Source organism: Pongo abelii, chromosome 2 (genome assembly GCF_028885655.2).
Source record: "Pongo abelii isolate AG06213 chromosome 2, NHGRI_mPonAbe1-v2.0_pri, whole genome shotgun sequence".
Taxonomy (NCBI): Eukaryota; Metazoa; Chordata; class Mammalia; order Primates; family Hominidae; genus Pongo; species Pongo abelii.
The window spans coordinates 144,666,230-144,684,892 of record NC_085928.1 but is presented as its reverse complement, the minus strand read 5'-3'; the positions used below and the strand labels follow the sequence as shown (position 1 = coordinate 144,684,892).

Below are 18,663 nucleotides of genomic sequence, written 5' to 3'. Positions count from 1 at the left end.
AACACATATGAAAGGCCCTAGCTCAGTGCCTTGTGTACCCTAAGATGGTAGCAATGATCCCTGCTAACATCAGCAGAGCCTAAGTAATGGCTCACAAGTCAGTTCCCCTGTACCTCAGATAAGTGTGGTGAGAGAGACTGAGGACACCTGGGACCAGAACTCTGGGTTTTCATGGCTTCCTGGGTGTGTGTGGGAAACATCCTGGGATCATTGTCCTTGGGGAGCCCACTACTCCGCACATGCTGAGCTCAGCAGGTAACAGATAGGCATCTGTAATTGTAGTAGATGGTTGGGACCTAATGATGCAGGCCTAAACTTTGGATCAATTAGTCACAAATGTTGGTAGCATCCATCACTTGACTTTTGAATGGCACATAATACTTACAGAATATGTTTAGATCCTTAAAACTGGTCCTGTGTAGTAGGGAAGACAGGCAATATTATATTGTTTTCACAGACAAGATAGAGGAGGTCCAGAAAATGTATGTGATCAGCCTTAAATCACGGTGTGGGTTTGAGTTATAACAGTAATCAAAGTTCAGAATGGTAAATCACTTCTCCACTGACAGACCATCTCTGATCAACTGGTAATGGTGGCCTCAAATGCTGTGTGGAGAAAAAGGCTGTGCATAAGCTTTGCAGGGAGAAGAACCATGATGGATTAGTCACGCTACTCTTATCTGGGTCTTCTAACTCCTGTCCTGTGCTTTTGCCATTGGAATATGCTGACTCTGCAATGAGCAATACATTTTCTTTAGAATCTTCAAGAGAACCACATATGAAGATAGGTAGGGTCATGTCTGCTGAATTCGTAACCTTGGTGAAATTTAAAGACAAAAACATATTGAGATTTTTCTGGCATGTTTAACTGTTACGTGCTCAGTTGATTGGTATAATTCTCCAAAAAGAACTTCCAGAGATATGAACAGCAGCATTCAAAGATAAACAAGACAAAAAAAAAAAAAAAAAAAACTAACTTATTTCTTGGTGACTTTGGGAAAGAACCTGGCTCCATGCTGAACACATAGTAAAAACATAGTACAGAGAAGAAATACAGGTCTAGGTGAGGTGATTTAAACTTTCCTCCCTTCATGAAGTGCTTTCTGCTGAAATTGCTTTTCTGCAAATGCACCGAAGCCACTTGCTGGCCCTTATATTAGACAGGAAGGATTTAGGTATTTCAACTTTCATTGACGAATCCACTTCAGGAAATGAAACTCTTATTTGATTTGTTTGAAGAAAATGAATCATAGATTTTTTTTCTAACTGAAAGGGACCTTTCAAGCTCATCTAGCTCAATGCCTTTAGTTTATAAATTGGAAAATTGAGTTAACAGATTTGCTCCAGGACACAGGGTGACTCACAGCAGAAGCCAAAGCAGAACCTTGGTCTCAGGACTTCCAATCTGGTGTTCTCTTCCTGATTTCTGGGTTGCTATCTTCTAGCTGCAGCCCATGAATGAGCTTCTCTGATGAGAAATGTCCCCATTTGACATTACTCAGTGACTTTCAAGAGTCTTCCAGTTATGATTATCTGTGAAAGAACCAGCAGCAACCACAAAGCCAAGCTTTAGGCAAGAAGGCCTTATGGAGCATGTCAAGAACCATGTTAACTAAACCACGGGATATACTGGCCACAGCTTCAGGAATTGTTTCTAATATTAGGGAAGAGCCACCAGGTTGAATCCATTGAATTTGAGTGTCAAGAAGGAGAAATTTAATTATGGATTTGTATGCTATATAATCCATGGCACAATAATTTTTAGAAAATTGATAATAATGAACCATCTACTGAATGTGTGGTTGACGCATAATGGTATCTCTCAGATGCTGATTCAGGGCTAGAACTGTAGCCACTCTCCAAAGACGCTATGACCAGTGGGAAAGGAGAAGTTGGAGGGGAGGAAACAGTTCCAGAAATTGAAGACTAATCCTTTTCCTTTCTTCTGTGAGTAGTGATCCTAAAATTATCCTACTTCCCAGAAGATGGACCCTGTAGAACTGAACTGATGACCTATTTTTCGATTTTATCAAGCAGCAGATACATCAATTAATGTTGCTATGCTCCAGGGTTTGGTAGTAAGGCTGAAATTAGATTTATAGATTACCTGCCTCCATGCAGTGTGAGGAGTCAGAGACGCTTCATTTCCCCCTCTCCTTCTGGCACTGCCTGCTCCCACCACGCCTTTCTTACCATGCCTGCTCCTCTGTTTTCCTGTGCTCCTCTCTTGCCCCCAGGTTTTCTTCCCCTGCAAGCTCAGCTCATCAACATGAGAAATGCTGGTGTCCAACACGCCTCCATGACCTGGGCCCCAAATGAAAACAGGCCCTAGGAAGAGCAGCAGTGTGGGGTTTTGATTTTCTGCAGGCTCCTGAGAATGAATCTCCCTGTTCCCCTGCACACTCCAGCGGGGGAGTGTGATCACAGTCCCCAAATCAAGCAGTGACTCTCTCTGAAGTCCAATCAGGTGACTGGTAGGAAATAAATGACTCCCAAAAGGGTCTTGACAGTGGTTCCAGAAAACGCTTTTCCTTCTCACATTGCCTTTTATTCAAGTTTGTTCAACACTGTTTATTCAACTCAACTTCATTCAACTTTGTTTATTAACTGTCTTCATGAGATCTCTGATCATAAATGAATGTCCCCAGGAAAGCATAGACAATGATTGCACTGACATGAGAGGTGTGGCAGCAAGGACAGTGAGAGATAATGTACACACAGGATGACTAGAGCTCTCATGCCACTCCCTAGCATTTTTGTTTGAGAAATAATTTTTTAGTCAACTAGAATTTACCAGGTGTGCACTGTGTTAGGTATTGGAGTTTCCAAATACAAAGCATAACCCCATACCCTCAAGGAGGCTGTCCTAGGGAAAGTACATGGGCTCAGTAATCTACATCAGTTGTTCTCCACCCCTGCACCCCTAGAAAAACAAAAGCCACTACTGCCTAGTGACCCAGACTGGGCAAAAAGCATGTTCCTGTTGTACAAAGGTAGCTTCAGTAGTGTGCTTCTAGACAAGTCCCCCAGCTACCCTTCCACACTACAGCCCCTAAGCTCTGTTTCTGAGTGCTGGAGCTACCATGCAGCAGCTGATAAATTACCAAATAGGTCCACACTTACTTTGGCCTTCATGTACACTGTTTCGCTGTTCCATCAGCCTACCTACCTGCTTCTCGCTTGTCTGGCAAATTCCTCATTCTCAAATCTCAGATAAATTCTTCCTCCTCTTTGAAGCCTTCCCTAGATTCTCCAGGAAGATTTGAGAACTTCTTCAATTACTACATCTGTACTTAACTTATGGGGAAAAAAAAGTATAAGATAGGAAATGATTGCTAGAAGCTTTGGGTACTAGCAGGAGTAGGGACTACATTGATGGCAGGTTATACTCTCTAAGATGAACACAACAAGATCTCCCATCTATCATGTGTAAGAAGACATTGAGTTGATGTCCCTTCATCAAAATGTGGGGCCTGTTTTCTCCTCTTGTATGTGGGCCTGTCACTATGTTGGAAGTGACACTATGTGGCTTCCTAGGCTGGGTCACAAAAGTAATACAGATTCCCCGTTCTTCTCTTGGGATGCTTTTTCTTGAGACCCAGCTTGCTCTAAGGAAGTCCAAGCAGGCTACCTAGAAAGATGGCAGCTGACACTCAGCATTGACCACCTAATATATGAATGAAGGAGGCTTCAGACAATTGTAAGCCTCAGCCCTTGAGCTACTGCAACTGACTCCACATGGATCAGAGGTGTCCCTCCCAAACCTTGCCCAAATTGCAGATTCATGAGCAAAATAAATTGTTGTTGTGCTAAGCCACTGAGGTCTTGGGGGTGATTTGTTATGTAGCATTAGAGCAAGGTTTCCTTTATCTCTATAGGCACAGCATCCAGAATAGGGCCTGGCCAGAGCAGTGATCCCAGCAATGTTTCAATGACTGACCCTTTAATCTGCAGCCACAGCTATTGTTTGGTTGCTTTGGTAATGTGTGTAGCCAGCTACTGGGTATCACCCTGAAGTCGTTGTTCAGAAGGCTCTGCCCATTCTTTGTTGCTGCCCACTGGACCCTCTGCTCTCAGCTTCTGCTTCCTGGCTGAAGCTATCAGCTTCCACTCTCCAGACATCAGCATCATGGCCATTCTCATTCACCCTTCCTCTAGGTGCTCAGTGATATCCTACAGAAATGGAAACGGTTTCATTGTGGGCCTGGCTCTACTCTGGGCATATTCTGACAAGGATCTTTTATAGGTCTCCCAGCCAAAGGCCTTCAGCAACTCCCCACTTCTGCTGCAAGTTGGTTGGGAATCTTCACCAACCACAGAAATACCCTTGGATGCTTGGGACGCAGTCTTCCCTTCCCCACTCAGAAGTGCCTCCTCAGAGGGCAGGTGGCCCAGACATCAGAAAATGGCAACCTGTTTTACTTCTGAACCTGTAAATGCAGAGAGCAGTCTGGGAGGGTGGCTGTGCTGGTGAAAGGCAGAGACGGCCACGGATGTCTGCATGAATCACACAGCGCTTTGCAGCAGCCAAAAGTCTCTTCAATCTCTGTGATTCATGCAGATGCCAATGGCCATTCTTCGCCCCTCTCTATTCATTTTAGTCATCCAACAAGCATTTGTCAATGCCCTACTCCATGCCATCCTCCTCCTGAGGATCCCACAAGCCCTGTTTTGTTCTCTTCTTTTAGCAACAAATCTCTGCTAACATCTCCATCGCCCATTCACACTGGATCAGGCGATTCCTGAATGGTAGGTTGTGCTCATGGAACCCCTCTCCCCAGCCATCATTCGCCTGCATCCAAGTATGTCATCAAACCCCTGAGTTGCTCTTACCCTGAGGAAAGAATCCAATGCACCATTCTCCATGAACTCTGTGATGATCATGACAGGCCGACTCTTGGTGACCACACCCTCCAGGCGAATGATGTTGGGATGGTCGAACTGGCCCATGATGCTCGCCTCACTCAGAAAGTCCCGACGCTGCTTTTCTGAGTACCCTGCCTTCAGGGTCTTGATGGCCACGTAGATTTCCCTCTTGCCTGGCAGTTTCAAACGCCCCTTGTACACTTCTCCAAACTCCCCTGTAACAGCAAAAATGCCATTAATATCCTCTTCCTTCTCAGTCTGTGGACCCAAGAGGGAAGTCATCTAATGGAGAACAGTGGTGCTCCAAGTGGAATTGTGATTAAAGTGGCGGAAATTAAAACAGTCTTCTCTCATTGTAACTATATTGTTTTGGCTGTAAGCAGTTCATGGCAAACACGAAAGGATTACTAAAGTACATTCCTTACCTTGGTACTTAGAAATAGTTTGGGTAACTAAAGTAGAATTTCAGAATATATGTGAGTTTGTTTCTCTCCACACTTAATTTTTCCATTGTGTGCCAGCTGAATAATTGAAATGAAATGGTCAGTTTCACTTTGGCAGGATCATGATTCATTTTTAGCGGATACTGGTGCAAGAACATTCAGGGGATAGGAGACATGTTCAGGTACTTTGGCCCTCTGAATAAGATCTATACTGTTTATGTTCCTACACTGCTGGGAGAGTATTTGTGTTTATTGGGTGCCCCAGAAAACAGACACTGAGGAGTTAGGAAGGGAAGAGGTTCACTTGTGAAAGACAAAAGTGAGAGGAAGCAGGATTGGGCGGAGACAGCCCAAGATCACCATGCAGACCTGATGAAATCCCAGCTAACCCAAAAGGGAGAGCCAGAGCAGAGTTCCCATTGCAGAAGCAGCCCAGCCCTCACATCCCTGCCATGCTCAGTCACTGGCTGGGGGCTGCTGGGAAGAGCTGGGCCTCTGCAGGACAGCCGGCCGACCCTGAAGGTGCTGCAGCTGGAGGCTGTCAGCTAACTGCACTTTTGGCAGCTGAATAGCAAGTTATTTCTCCAAACAGGCACGAGCTGCACACCTCCATGCATGCCACAGCGTTGAAACATTTTCACAGTAAAGTCACCAAGAGTAGAAACAATTATGGTGACACTATTTCATAGCTGCCTAAAAAAAAAAATCTGTTGAATCCTGTTTAACATGCTTTCAAAAGTTATTTTATAATTTAACTTGGCTTGGTTACTTCCAATTCTTTCATGTGAAGCAGTTAAGTGTCTACTTGTAAGTGCAGCAGGAGAAACATGGCTTTCTGCTGGGAAAACTTTCTCTCTCTCCACTTCTGGAAGAAAATGATGGAGCAAACTGAGCAATCAGATAAATTACTTGCCATATTAGAAAGACAAGTTAACATTGCTCCTGTGATTCATTTGGGAGTTCCTTTTGTTTTCTTGCTGCAAAAAAGATTGGAAGGAACCTGTGTGAAAGGACTGTTATGCAAAACTGCTCCAGAGTCAACAGAACTTGATAGAACCTGGGGCTGGAGTAGAGGCTGGTTAAGCACCATTAGGAAGATTTCAACATGGACCTAATACTCAGATAAATATCATTTACAACACTATGTGTTTTGGGAGGCTGTTCTTTTTCCTTCCTTCCATCCTTCCTCCCTTTTTCTCCCTCCCTCCCTCCCTCCCTTCCTTCCTTCCACTCCTCTTTTTTGTTGTTTTTTTTTTTTTGAGACAGGGTCTCACTATGTTGCTCATGCTATACTCGAGCTCCTGGGCTAAGCGATCATCTTGCCTCAGCCTCCTGAATAGATGGGACCACAGGTGTGCACCACTGCACCTGGCTGCAACACTGGTTTTCACATTGAATCATATACTCTTTTGGTGAACTGCTGGAGGTCAGACCAAGTCTCATTCATGTTTGTAGCTTGCACATCCACTCCACTGTGGTGCTTGGCACATAGCAGACATGCCAGTAAAAGTTGTTGTATCATATTTATTATTATATGTTTGGCTTTTGCCTTGCTCACTCTTGGGTTACAAACTGCTGAAGATTCTTATCTCTGCTTTATCCAGAAATAGAAGTACCACTATTCGAATTTGTATGTTAAAAATATATTTACTGCAGCATCATCTTCTATAGATGAACACTACAATAGCTTATCTTATTTAGTAATTAAAATGAGTAAAATTTAAAGAAAAGTACTAGACAATACAGACCTGTCACATATGTGTGTGTATATATGTATGTGTGTATATATGTGGATGTATGTATATATGTGTCTAGATATATGTATGCATGTATATATGTAGCATATATGTATGCATCTAGATACATAGCATATATATGCTATATATATATATATAAAACTATGAGCTGAATGAACACAAATTACATATTTGATAAGTATACTAATGGAAGAATATTGGTTAGTATTTCTTCCTTGTTGCCATAATAATGGGCTCTATTTTCTTTTAGAAAAAAGCCAGAGTTGATAGTTGAGGGTAAAGGTGTGTTAATATTTCTTTGTGGAGGAGACAGTACACAAATATGTATTTATTAACCACCTACTATGTGCCAGGAACTGTGCTAGGCACTTCGTGTGACTTATTCAATCTTCACAACACTCCTGTGAGGTAGGTATTACTATGGCCATTTAAATAATAAGGAAACTGAGGCACAAGGAAAACATGTCCCAATCACACACCTGGGAGTTACGGCCAGGGTTGTGGTCCATACCCATCTTTTCCTGCCATACTGCCTCTAGATAGCTATGTTTCAGTTAGCAGGGCCATGGAGAATAAAGCTACATAGATATGAAGTTATAGTTCAGGGACCATCATGCCCCAAATGTGCAGGTCCAAACAAGTCATATATAGTGACTGTCATAGCAACTCAATATCCAGGTGAGAACAAAAGAAGTGATACTGTTTAACAGGCAGATGTCTTTCATGTAAGCCTCCTGCCTGGGAGGTGGGTGGCATCAGAATATTTGGAAATCAGTGTATTTATCAGTTTCTACCTATCAGTGTGTGGAGTTTGGAAAAGTGCTCCAAGTGAATCTGATGTCCCCCACAACACACAAAAAGACTCCAGTTGAGAACTTCTGTTCTACCTCAGTGGTTCTCAAAGTTGGCTGCCCACTGGAATCACCTGAAGAGACTTACAGAGTCCAGAGGCCTGGGCCTCACTTCAGAGATTCTGATGAATTGGTCTGGATACAGCCTGCACATTGACATATTTAAAAGCTGCCCAAAGGATTGGTTACATAATTTGCAGAGCATGGTGCAAAGTAAAAGTGCAGGACTCCTTGTTCAAAAATTATTGAGAATTTCAATACTGTAACAGCAGAGCATTAAACTAAGTGCAGGTCCTTCTGAACATTGGGCCCTGTGAAAATGCACCAGTCGCAGGTCCATGAAGCCAGGCCTGGCTGCCCAGTGATACTGACATGCCGCTCAGGCTGAAAACCATAGGCTTAAACCATCCAAGCACTTTTCAAATGAATTAGTGAACTGCCAAAAGCCATGGCGTACCTGAAATTTCTCTCTGTACTTCTGAATACTTTTGAAAGCAAAGCACACATATAGGGTGCCTCATACAGCACAGGGCCTGGCACATAATATGGATTTTATAGATGTGAGAGGAGAGAAAGAAGAAAAGAAGGAAGGAAGAAATCAATGAAGATGTATAGGACAGTATGACTCAAACTACTTTCCTAATTGGGAAATGTTATTTAATTTTTAATCTTTATGACTGGTCTTCAAGTCTAAAAACTCATCATACGGTTTTTAAAAATTATAAAATATAAACATGCCTTCTTTGGGTAGGGCATGGTGGACTTTGTGGTTGGTTACCTTCGTGGTCATGGTGTCACTGCTCTCAGAAATCTGCTCTGCAGTGACTTAAAGAATGGAAATTCTGTAAAAAGAACTCCTTTCCTGTCTGGCAAAGAAATGTCTTCATATTCTCGAAGCCAGGAGGTTTTCAAAGCACCAACTGCAAAGGATGTCACTTAATATCTAATCCTCACTAGGAGATTATGTTCGCCCCTGTAATTAAGTAGGCCCCTGAGTACAGTTGGGAGGAAAATCGGTAGTGAGTTGAGGAAGAAGTTCCATGTCTACACACAAACCACACCTGAGACACTGGATGTTGGCGGCCCTTCATTTCTCCAGAACTTAGCTTTCTCCTTGTTATACAATAAAAAGAAGTGACCAACTGTCTTGCCTTACTAACAGGGTGTTGAGAGAAGTCTAGGAGAAAGTGCTTTGTAAACTACAAACTGTTTGAAACACTTGTGGGTGGTTATTTATTTATTATTCTATTTTTTTTTTTTGAGACAGAGTCTTGCTATGTCGCCCAGGCTGGATTGCAGTGGCGTGATCTCGACTCACTGCAATCTCGGCCTTCTGGGTTCAAGCAATTCTCCTGCCTCAGCCTCCCAAGTAGCTGGGATTACTGGCGCCCACCACCACGCCCAGCTAGTTTTTGTATTTTTAGTAGAGACGGTAGTTCACTATGTTGGCCAGGCTGGTCTTGAACTCCTGACCTCGTGATCTGCCCACCTCGGGCTCCCAAAATGCTGGGATTACAGGCGTGAACCATCACTCCTGGCCTTTATTTTTTTTTTTTTTTAAGATAGTCTCGCTCTGTTGCCCAGGCTGGAGTACAGTGATGTGATCTCGGCTCACTGCCACCTCCACTTCCCATGTTCAAGAGATTCTCCTGCCTCCGCCTCCCAAGTAGCTGGGATTACAGGCTTGTGCCACCACTCTTTTTTTTTTTTTTTCTTTTATTATTATTATTATTATTATTATACTTTAGGTTTTATGGTACATGTGCGCAATGTGTGGGTGCCACCACTCTTGTCTAATTTTTTTATTTTTAGTAGAGACAGGGTTTCTCCATGTTGGCCAGGCTGGTCTCGAACTCCTGACCTTAGGTGATCTGCCTGCCTCAGCCTCCCAAAGTGCTGGGATTATAGGCATGAGCCACCACTCCAGGCCTGTTTTAAAAAGACAAAACAGAAGTAGGTAGTTGGGAGGGGGAGTGCAGAGTGGGGGGGAGGGGGTGGTCTCACTGGAAGAGAAAAGAGAGGAAAAGTAGGTTTCTGCAGCCTTTTGAGACTTATGGTGACTGATCTAAGACACATCAGAGCTTTTTGCCAGGGGACATGGTGAAATTTCCCTGCCAGGTGCCTGAGCATGGAGGGTGTCTTCAGGTAAGCCTAGGATGCTAAAGTCTGGGTTTCTGGCCCTTGAGCACACCACAACCTACAGCCTCATAGAGAGGTAGGAGTCGATGGGCGTATTGCTATTATTAATAACGAACAGGAAATCAAGACCCTGTGTCACTTATAATCTAAGAAATTGCTGTCGCCTGTGATCTTTGACTTCAGTTTAATATAGTATCTACAAGGAACTATTTTTGCTTTTTGATAATTTTCCTGTAATTAGGGCCAGGACTTGATGTCTGTGGTACTTCGATTCGCTATCGTCTGAACTCTAAAGAGCTTCGTTTTACATGAGCTCCAAATCATGGCTATAACGTTTTCATTTTTAAGAAAAATTCATAATACCTAGAAAATATTTCCAGCAATTCAAGAATTAACGTTATATTTAAGACAGATGCTTAAAGGAAACGACTGTGCTGGGGAGTGGTTGTGGTTGATTCTTTTCACACAGATTCTTTACTGACAGTAAATGTGGCCAGCCTAATTTTGGTCCCACTGGACTTTGACTGGTACACATCTTTGCGTCTGACATTGAGTCCTCTCCTATAGCCAAACATCTATTTGGTTAGGACCCAGATCCAGCTGTAGGTCAGTCTAGTGGCCAATGTGCTCAGCAGTGGTTCTCGAACTGTGGTCCTTGACCAGTAGCATCAGTATCACCTAGGAACTTGTTAGAAAATGCACTTTCCCAAAACCCACCTAGACCCACAGCATCAGAAGCTCAGTAGTTGGGGCCTGTGACCTGGGTTTTAGCAGCCTCCAGGTGATTCTAATGCCTGCTTCATCTGTTTGAGAACCTGGCCCTCAAGGCTGTCAGCTGAGGGTAATTTAACCAATTCCTATGCATTTCCTCCCAGATAGCTGCTGAAATTATTCCCTACAAGTTTCAGCTCCTTGCCAATTCCTCTTTCCTACCTTTCTTGACAAAATGAGGAAGAGAGAAAAAATGGTTCAGCAGCATTAAATGCCTCAACTATTGTATGTAAAATCAGAAGAAAAGAATTCTCAATTTTTGAAAACGAAACATTCACCTGCCAGCAGGTATTTCAAGCAGTAGCTTCTGGTTATGCACAGCTCAAATCTACACACAATTGCACTTTTTTTAAAAAAGCAGCATTTTGAAGTCAAAAACTGCCTTGGGGGGAAAAAATGGAAAGCAGAGCTTCTAGTTACTAATTCAAGCTTACACCAGAAATGGAATTTTTAAAGAATACATTTAAACTAGGTTTCAAAGCATGATTTCAAGCAAGTTTTAACACACTAGCCTGTGCAAGATAAATGAGTTATGGCTAAACCAGGGAGAGCAGAACCATGGTACACACTCCACCACTTCCTGACCCCGCACAGAGGATAGACATTATTAGTTGATCACAACCATCTTCACCCTTTCATTACAGTTCCTCAGATACTCATTACCAGGCCACTGAGTTGGCACATGAGATGGAACCTGCTTGACAGCCATGGTATTCACAATACCAAATATCCAGAGAGTGAGGGAAAATGGTTTTCTCTTTTCTTGTAGCTTTTTATAGTTGTTAGACAACTGCATACCTATATATCACATATGTGTGTATATATCTTCACACACACACACATCTATATTTTATACGTAATTAGCTTATTTTCATAAGCAAGCACTTATAATTAAAGATGCTAAATATCTCAGTACTGGTTGTCCTTCTTAACGCTGATAACTGATTACACTTAGAAGAAGAAAACCAGAAGACAGGACCAGCGTATTCTACGAGGACCATGGGGCATGTGGGACAGTCTTTGTAGCATCACAACAGAGTAATAATGAATTCTAGGATGGTATCATAATTCCCAACAAAGAGGCTTGAGTATTCCAAACTGCTAGACAGAAGCAATGGGTATTCCAAAATGCCATCAGAAGCAATGCCTCCGTATACTGAGCCGCTCTTTTCCACAGCAACAAGAGTGGCAGCTGGCCACTCTGTAACTATATGCAACAGCCCTAGGGTTACAATCATGTGAGGGTTACATTCTCCAGACCTAGATCAGCTCTAGCTGGGTTTAAATTCTAGCTCTATCATAAACTTAACTGGCAGCACAGCCTTCGGCAAGCTATCCTCTGAATGTTGATTTCCTTACCAGTCACAAGAAAATATACATGCATACACATACATATGCTCTAACTCACAGAGCAATAAGAGAGTTAAATGAGACAATGCTTGTGAAAGATGTAGAGTATTGTTAGACACACAGTGAGTGTTCAAGAGATGCTAGCTACTTTGACTGTGTTCCTGGAGACATGTCTATGATTTCTTCTCCTAGAAATGCTTCTTGCCGTAACTTCTATTCAATGTGGAGCTACCCTCATGCTGCTCATCTGCACTCTGAATGACCCCAGGACTGTCAAACTTGCAAATGACCTTTCTGCCAAATCATCCCCAAGGAAACCCGGGCCTTTGTTGGCCTCACAGATGACTCCATCCCCATCCACACATATCACACATTCCCTTATCCCAACTATTCTCACACAGCCCTTTCACTGCAAGCTTCCTTCTTCCAGATGATCATCCATTCCTGGAAATGTTGAATCACTAGCTGCTAGAGTCAGAGGAGACATATTTATTAATGAAAATACAAATGGCATGTCTTCTTGTGCCAACAACTTCTGGTGACACCTTTACCTACGTAGTCATACACTGACAGTCATGCTTAGGCTGTTGCATACAGTTATACAGGTTTCACACTGCACAACCCAGGAGTGCCATTCAAGCTGTAGAGCCCTGACTCATGTTCTGGGTGAGTCTACTGATCAAACTGACCAGAATTAACCAATGCATTGGAGTTGACCTATGAGATGATGCCTATTAGTCAGACTCATGGTAAGAATTAACTGATATTCTCTGAAGATACCAAGGTAACCTGCTGCCCTCTGTAAAGATACTTCAATTACTCTCATTGTCTAAAGTGAGAAGAGGAAGGGTCAGCTTTCCTTCACTCCACTGGGCCACTTTCAGAGCATCAAATGACTCATGATCTCATGCCACCTCTCCAGTCTCTCTTCATTTTCCCAAACACTACCTAGTTCTCCAGATTTTTAACTCTGCCATGTTCTACCTCCAAGGACCTACTTTCATTCACCATATACAACAAATATTTAATTGAGCACTTAAGTGCCATGCACTAGGCCAGGTACCAGACCAACAAAACACATACATTCCCTTGCTCCCATAGAACTTTGAACCTTGTGAGGAAAGATGAACATTAAACAAATAACTACTTAATAATTAATGATTTATTATTGTCTTCTTGGGTGGCATCGCACCTGGCTCACAATTGTTATATTTTTATTTCTTTGATCAACATTTGCAACAACTTTAGGAGAAACTTTGGCAGTTGATGCAACTTTTCAGCTTCACAGTTTCTAAATTTTCCTTCATGGGTCTTCATTCACATGCACAACTGCCACTCCCCACACCCTGGGTGTCAGGCAGCCTTATTCTCCCTTAACCTGATGCCCCTCATTTCTGATCACAGCCTCCATGCTACCACTCCCCATCAACTCCAGGCACCAAGCCCACTAGTCACTCCATTCATCACATTCATTTGGGTATACCCCAGTTTGGATAAGTTTAGTCACTTAAATGCAGCCTTGATCCTAGCATCAACCATCTCAAAGCCTCTCCGTACCATCTAAACAAAACCCCATAACTCGTCTTCACACCTCCAAGGTTTTACCCATTCTTTCCCATCCCCCTCTTCCAGTCCAATCCAAGCACAGCATTTATAGGATTCAGCTTGCTAGAACCTTGGTCCTTTCACCCACCCTGCTATGAAACCTATTTTCTATGGGATAAAATTCATATAGCAGCCTTTGGATCTCTAGATCTTTGCCTGATTCTCCAGATTTAGTGTTCAATACTTACCCACAGGCAATCCCTCTCCAGCAACTTTCTTTCCCCTTGTTCTCAGGATGTGACACACAATGTCAGTCCATCCAAAGCCTTCACAACCTCAGGGGCCACTTTGTTCCCTCTTCCCTGAGTCCTCTCCTGCCATCAAGCCTTCTCTCCCATCTCCAGGGCTACACATTCTCTGGGCCCTCATCTGAGCTCTCAGTCACTGCCTTCCTCTCACTGAGTGGCATTGAATGTCTGTGCTTTAGATAATAACCCCTGCATGGCAGGACTTGTTAGGCATTGAGTATATTCTTCCAGCATCACCCCCAGTCACGTGCACAGAAACAATGTTTAATGAATAAAGATCTTTCTGAACTCTAAACTTAATCCCTCCTGCAACAAACATAGCCTTCTCCTCTGGTTCTATATTTAGCAGGTGCAGGATAGTTCTTCTGCAACCTCTTTGAAATAACTTTACATAGTCTGGAGGGTGGGGGTGTGCTTATAAGTGTTCAACTACCAGCTCTCCAGGAAGGAAGGAAGAAAGGAAGGAAGGGAGGGAGGGACAGAGGGAGGGAGGAAGGAAGGGAGGAAGGAAGGGGTTCATGATTTGTAGCATTTGCCAATTCCCATAGTGTAAATACTCCCACTATGATTGATGTCAAGAAGAAAGAAAGGAAGAGAGAGAGAGAAAGTGAAAGAAATAAAGAGAAAGAAAGAAAGAGAAAGAGAAAACAAAAGAAAAGAAAATGAAAAGAAAAGAGAAAAGAAAAGAAAGAACAAATAGAGGGCAGGCTCAGGATTTGTAGCACGTGCCTGTTCCCATGGTGTAAATACTTCTACTATGGCTGATGTCAAGCTACCAACATGGTGTCGCTAAACATGGGGCTAGAAACAGATGTGCATAATTGGCTCTTGCAAGCTACTGCAGGCTGTCCAGCATAGCATGTCCACTGCTGGAAGGTCATGTTCATTATCCTTCTTAAATCATTTAGTTTTCCTCTTCTGTCACTATCTCATTCTCTCATACACCTCATAAAAACTTACTTTTTCTACTAGTGTTTATCCTTGAAGGCTCAGGCCAAAGGTCATTCTTTGCAGAGCCTTCCTGATATGCCCAGCCCCTCCCAGAACAGCAAGCTGGATGCTGCTCTGTGCTGGCCCCTCACTTTGCATAATACATGCCTGTGTGGATGGTGTGGAATAATTAACTGTTACTGGCCTGATTTTTTCCCACCAAATCTGTCAGACCTCTGAGTCTGTTTATTTGCCTCTGGAACTCCACATCTAGCATACAAGAAGTATTCAGTAAAAGCCTGAGGGAAGAAGAGGAGGGAGAGAGGAAGGAGGGAGGGAGAGAGAAAAAAATAACGGAAGAATAAAGGACTTCTGGTTCTTCTTTTCATATTTCGTTGCCATTTTGCAACCGAGGTTTTCCCCTGCTTCAAGTATTTCAAGTGGCTAAGAGAAACATTGCCAGTTACACGGCATAAATCTTACCTTAACAAATTCCTTACTTTTAAAACAATTTGACCTTCACACCAGCTCTTTTAGCACTGAAGAGTCAACCTCAGTGGGGCAGGGTATGAGGGAAATGAGAGTGATGACAGAGGAGAAAAGGACCTGGAGAAAAATTGGTTCCCTGCAGGAGTGTCTTCTGTTAAAATTGCATGAAGTTATGCATAGCAAGTTAACATCCACAAGGATTCGCTCTGGGATATTCTGAATTACAAGGAGATGGGTCTCTGCTAGAGAGTGGTAACTGGGTAGAGTAACTGGGCAGAGGTCTTTATGCCATGTTACTGGGCATCATAGAAACTACTAAATGCATAATTTCTCCCCAGTACCACGTAAGTCATGGAGAGGACTGAACCTTCTCTGAGCAGAATGCACAAACATGGCAGCACTGGCAAAAGCTACACACAAATGGAGGTGAAGGATGCGGCAGAACTATCAATTGTCCTTTTACGGGCATCCAGCAGCTGGTGAACTCACCCCAAATTGTAACTATCCAGTAGGGTCATAAAGTGAGAAAGCACTTTACTCCTCCTCTGACAAAAGCCCGCAGGGATGGGGCTGATGTGTGCTCTCTGGGATGAAATACAGTCCAGAACACATCGCTCTAAGCACATGACATAAATAACAACATTAAAGTCACTAGCACCATTACCACAAGCCATAACAACAATTAATAACGCGAGCAAACAGAGTACAGGACTGAAAGCCCGCCTCCCCAACACTCTTTGATGTTTACTGGAGAAATCTGAGCCCTTAAGATTTATCCAATTTATCTGGTACCCAGCCTTCCAAGGCATGATCCTTAAATATGTCAGCATCTAAAGGGGAAGAGAAAATTGTCTGCACAGAAGTGAAAGTCATGGTTCAGCAACATTCTTAATGTAAAAGTCAATGGGAAATATGCATAAACTCAAGTGGATCTGAGTCTGGTGACCCAGCTGAAACTCCTGAGGGGTTGGTGGGAGCAGGTGGTGTGTCATTTCCTAGCACCCACCACACTTATGCTGAAAGAAGTGTGAGGACAAAGCTATTCAAGAGGGAAACCAGAGCAGGAAGATGGCGGCCTAATGGGGGCAGACTCTCAAATGTGACTTCCAATTTCACAGATGGCTTTTTGACCCCTGAGTGCATTAAGAGAGCAGTAAACAGAAAGACGGTGACATTCCCCCTAAAGATAATATATGAAGTAGCTGTAAGACTTTGACTAAACATATTTTATTGAGTTAAAATATTATTGAGAGAGGCAATTCCATGGCTTTCTCAATAATGATATGAATAAAGCACTTCTAGATCTAGGAACCTAAAAAAATGACAGCATATTAGCGAAGAGAGCTTGGACAATGGCTAACAAGAATTGAAGAGGAAGAAAAGATGAAGAATGTTGTAGAAGAAAATAAAACAAAATTTAACATATCTTTTAAAAAGGTTCATAAGATGCAGGAATGAGATTTCTTTTAGTGATTTTTGAGATGTTTTATCTCATTTACATTAATAAGGCTAGGTCTATTACCAAATTGACTCAACTACTAACCCATTAAAGGAAGATGAAAATTCTAGATCAGTCTTAGGTATGATTTCCTGAGAGCATCTCAGGCAGTGAGTTTTACACTGGGCTGGGTTTCTATTCCAGTGCAGGAAGTTGGATGAGGGCACACACATTTCTTGAGAGTGAAATTTGTCTTGTATTGTTACCAGCTATACCATAGATTTTTTGTAAAACAAACAAAAAAAAGAAGGCTACAGGTTGACTTTCTTCTGGAAACAGTGGTCTGTCTTCTACTCATCATGGTCTGTCTTCAAATTCATGTACATAGGAAATGGAGAACTTACAGTATGGCAAGATATTTTGACTTTAAGCCATTGAGATATCATTGTTAGTAAGTGGAATACTAAAAATGTAGATTTCTTTCAAAGCCTTCTGAACTAAGTAACTTATCTGCATTTGGTGGTCCATTTCCAGAGTTATTTCTGAATCTATAAAACTGCAGCTGACTTTTCTGCAACAGCAGACAAGCTTGGCCACCACGGTCAAGGTCCCCAAAGATCCCAAGTGATGTTTTCTCTCTGTCCTAGATACACATGCAGATAGTTCAGACTCATCTACTGAGGAGAAAGAAGATAGAAGCTCTCCTCCTAATGGGGCTTTTCATACTGAAAGAGACCATCTAGGGTGGCAGAAAGAAGATGTTTGGACACCAGGAGAACAGAAACAAGACAGGGAAGAGCCATACCTGCTCCGATGACCTCTTCAATTTTCACAAAAGATACATCAATCTCCTTGGCAAACTCCCGGACAGCTTCGTTGGGATCCTCATAAGTGAAGGGGTCAATGTAGATCTTCATCCCTGGGGAGCCTTGTTGGAGGAGATAAGCAGGGTTAACATCCCAAAGAGGACACGGCTGTCATTCAGCACTGCTGATGTCCCCAGCACTAAGGGCATTCCTGGGAGGAGCTCTCCTACACACCAGGCTGCAACTTTTCTCTGCCTCTCCTCCTCTTGCTGGGCCTCCCCATCTCCCTTCCTTCTGGGTCATTCTAGACTGATTCTCTGTCCTCTACTTCTCCTCCATATTTTCTTCTTTTTTTTGAGCTCTTGATGAAATGTGGAGCAAATTACTTATAAGTGACAGATCGGGACCAGTTCCCACACCAGGCGCTCACAGAAGGCAAGGAAGCTGATTGATGCCAACCAAATGCATTAGCCGAAAAGTGGTGGTAAAATGGTAGGGTAGATATCAATATTTATCAACTTGACAACTTTCCTGAGTGGAGGCCACTGTTAAGGTTATAACTGACGGCTGTGGTGCAGGGCTGTAAGAGGGATGAGGATGGATATTTTTACAAAGAGAGAAATTGCTGTTAGAAAAATCTGGAGATGGAAGTGCCAAGACGGTACACCAGAAGAGAATATGTGAAGAGAAAAGCTTAGAAAATACTAATAGAGAAAAGAGCAAAGTCTACATAGAAAAAATGAGGTGGTATGAAAGAAAAATGGTGATTGACTCTTCATGCCTTCGGACACACTGAAGTATGAAAAACAAATAAAATGGTGAATGAGAAATACATAAGGGAATATAGACCTTGTCACTGATATATACAGTGGCAAGATAAATAGGTGTGCATGGGGACAAAGTAGAGAATTGTCACTGCAGAAAAAATACATTCAAAAAGTAGAGGAGAGGGAACAAAAAAAGGAAATGG

General features: G+C 42.7%; 1 protein-coding gene across 3 annotated transcripts in view; it reads right to left on the bottom strand.

Annotated features, from left to right (window-relative positions):
• Nucleotides 1-18,663, bottom strand: part of EPHB1 (EPH receptor B1) — a 446,794-nt gene that overhangs the window by 55,576 nt on the left and 372,555 nt on the right. For all 3 annotated transcript variants that reach the window (XM_024244263.3, XM_054552661.2, XM_054552662.2), the window contains 2 exons: nt 17,693-17,815; nt 4,834-5,081 (listed from right to left, as the gene is read on the bottom strand). In XM_024244263.3, coding sequence (XP_024100031.1) covers nt 4,834-5,081; nt 17,693-17,815 — 371 coding nt within the window. The remainder of the gene's footprint in view (nt 1-4,833; nt 5,082-17,692; nt 17,816-18,663) is intronic.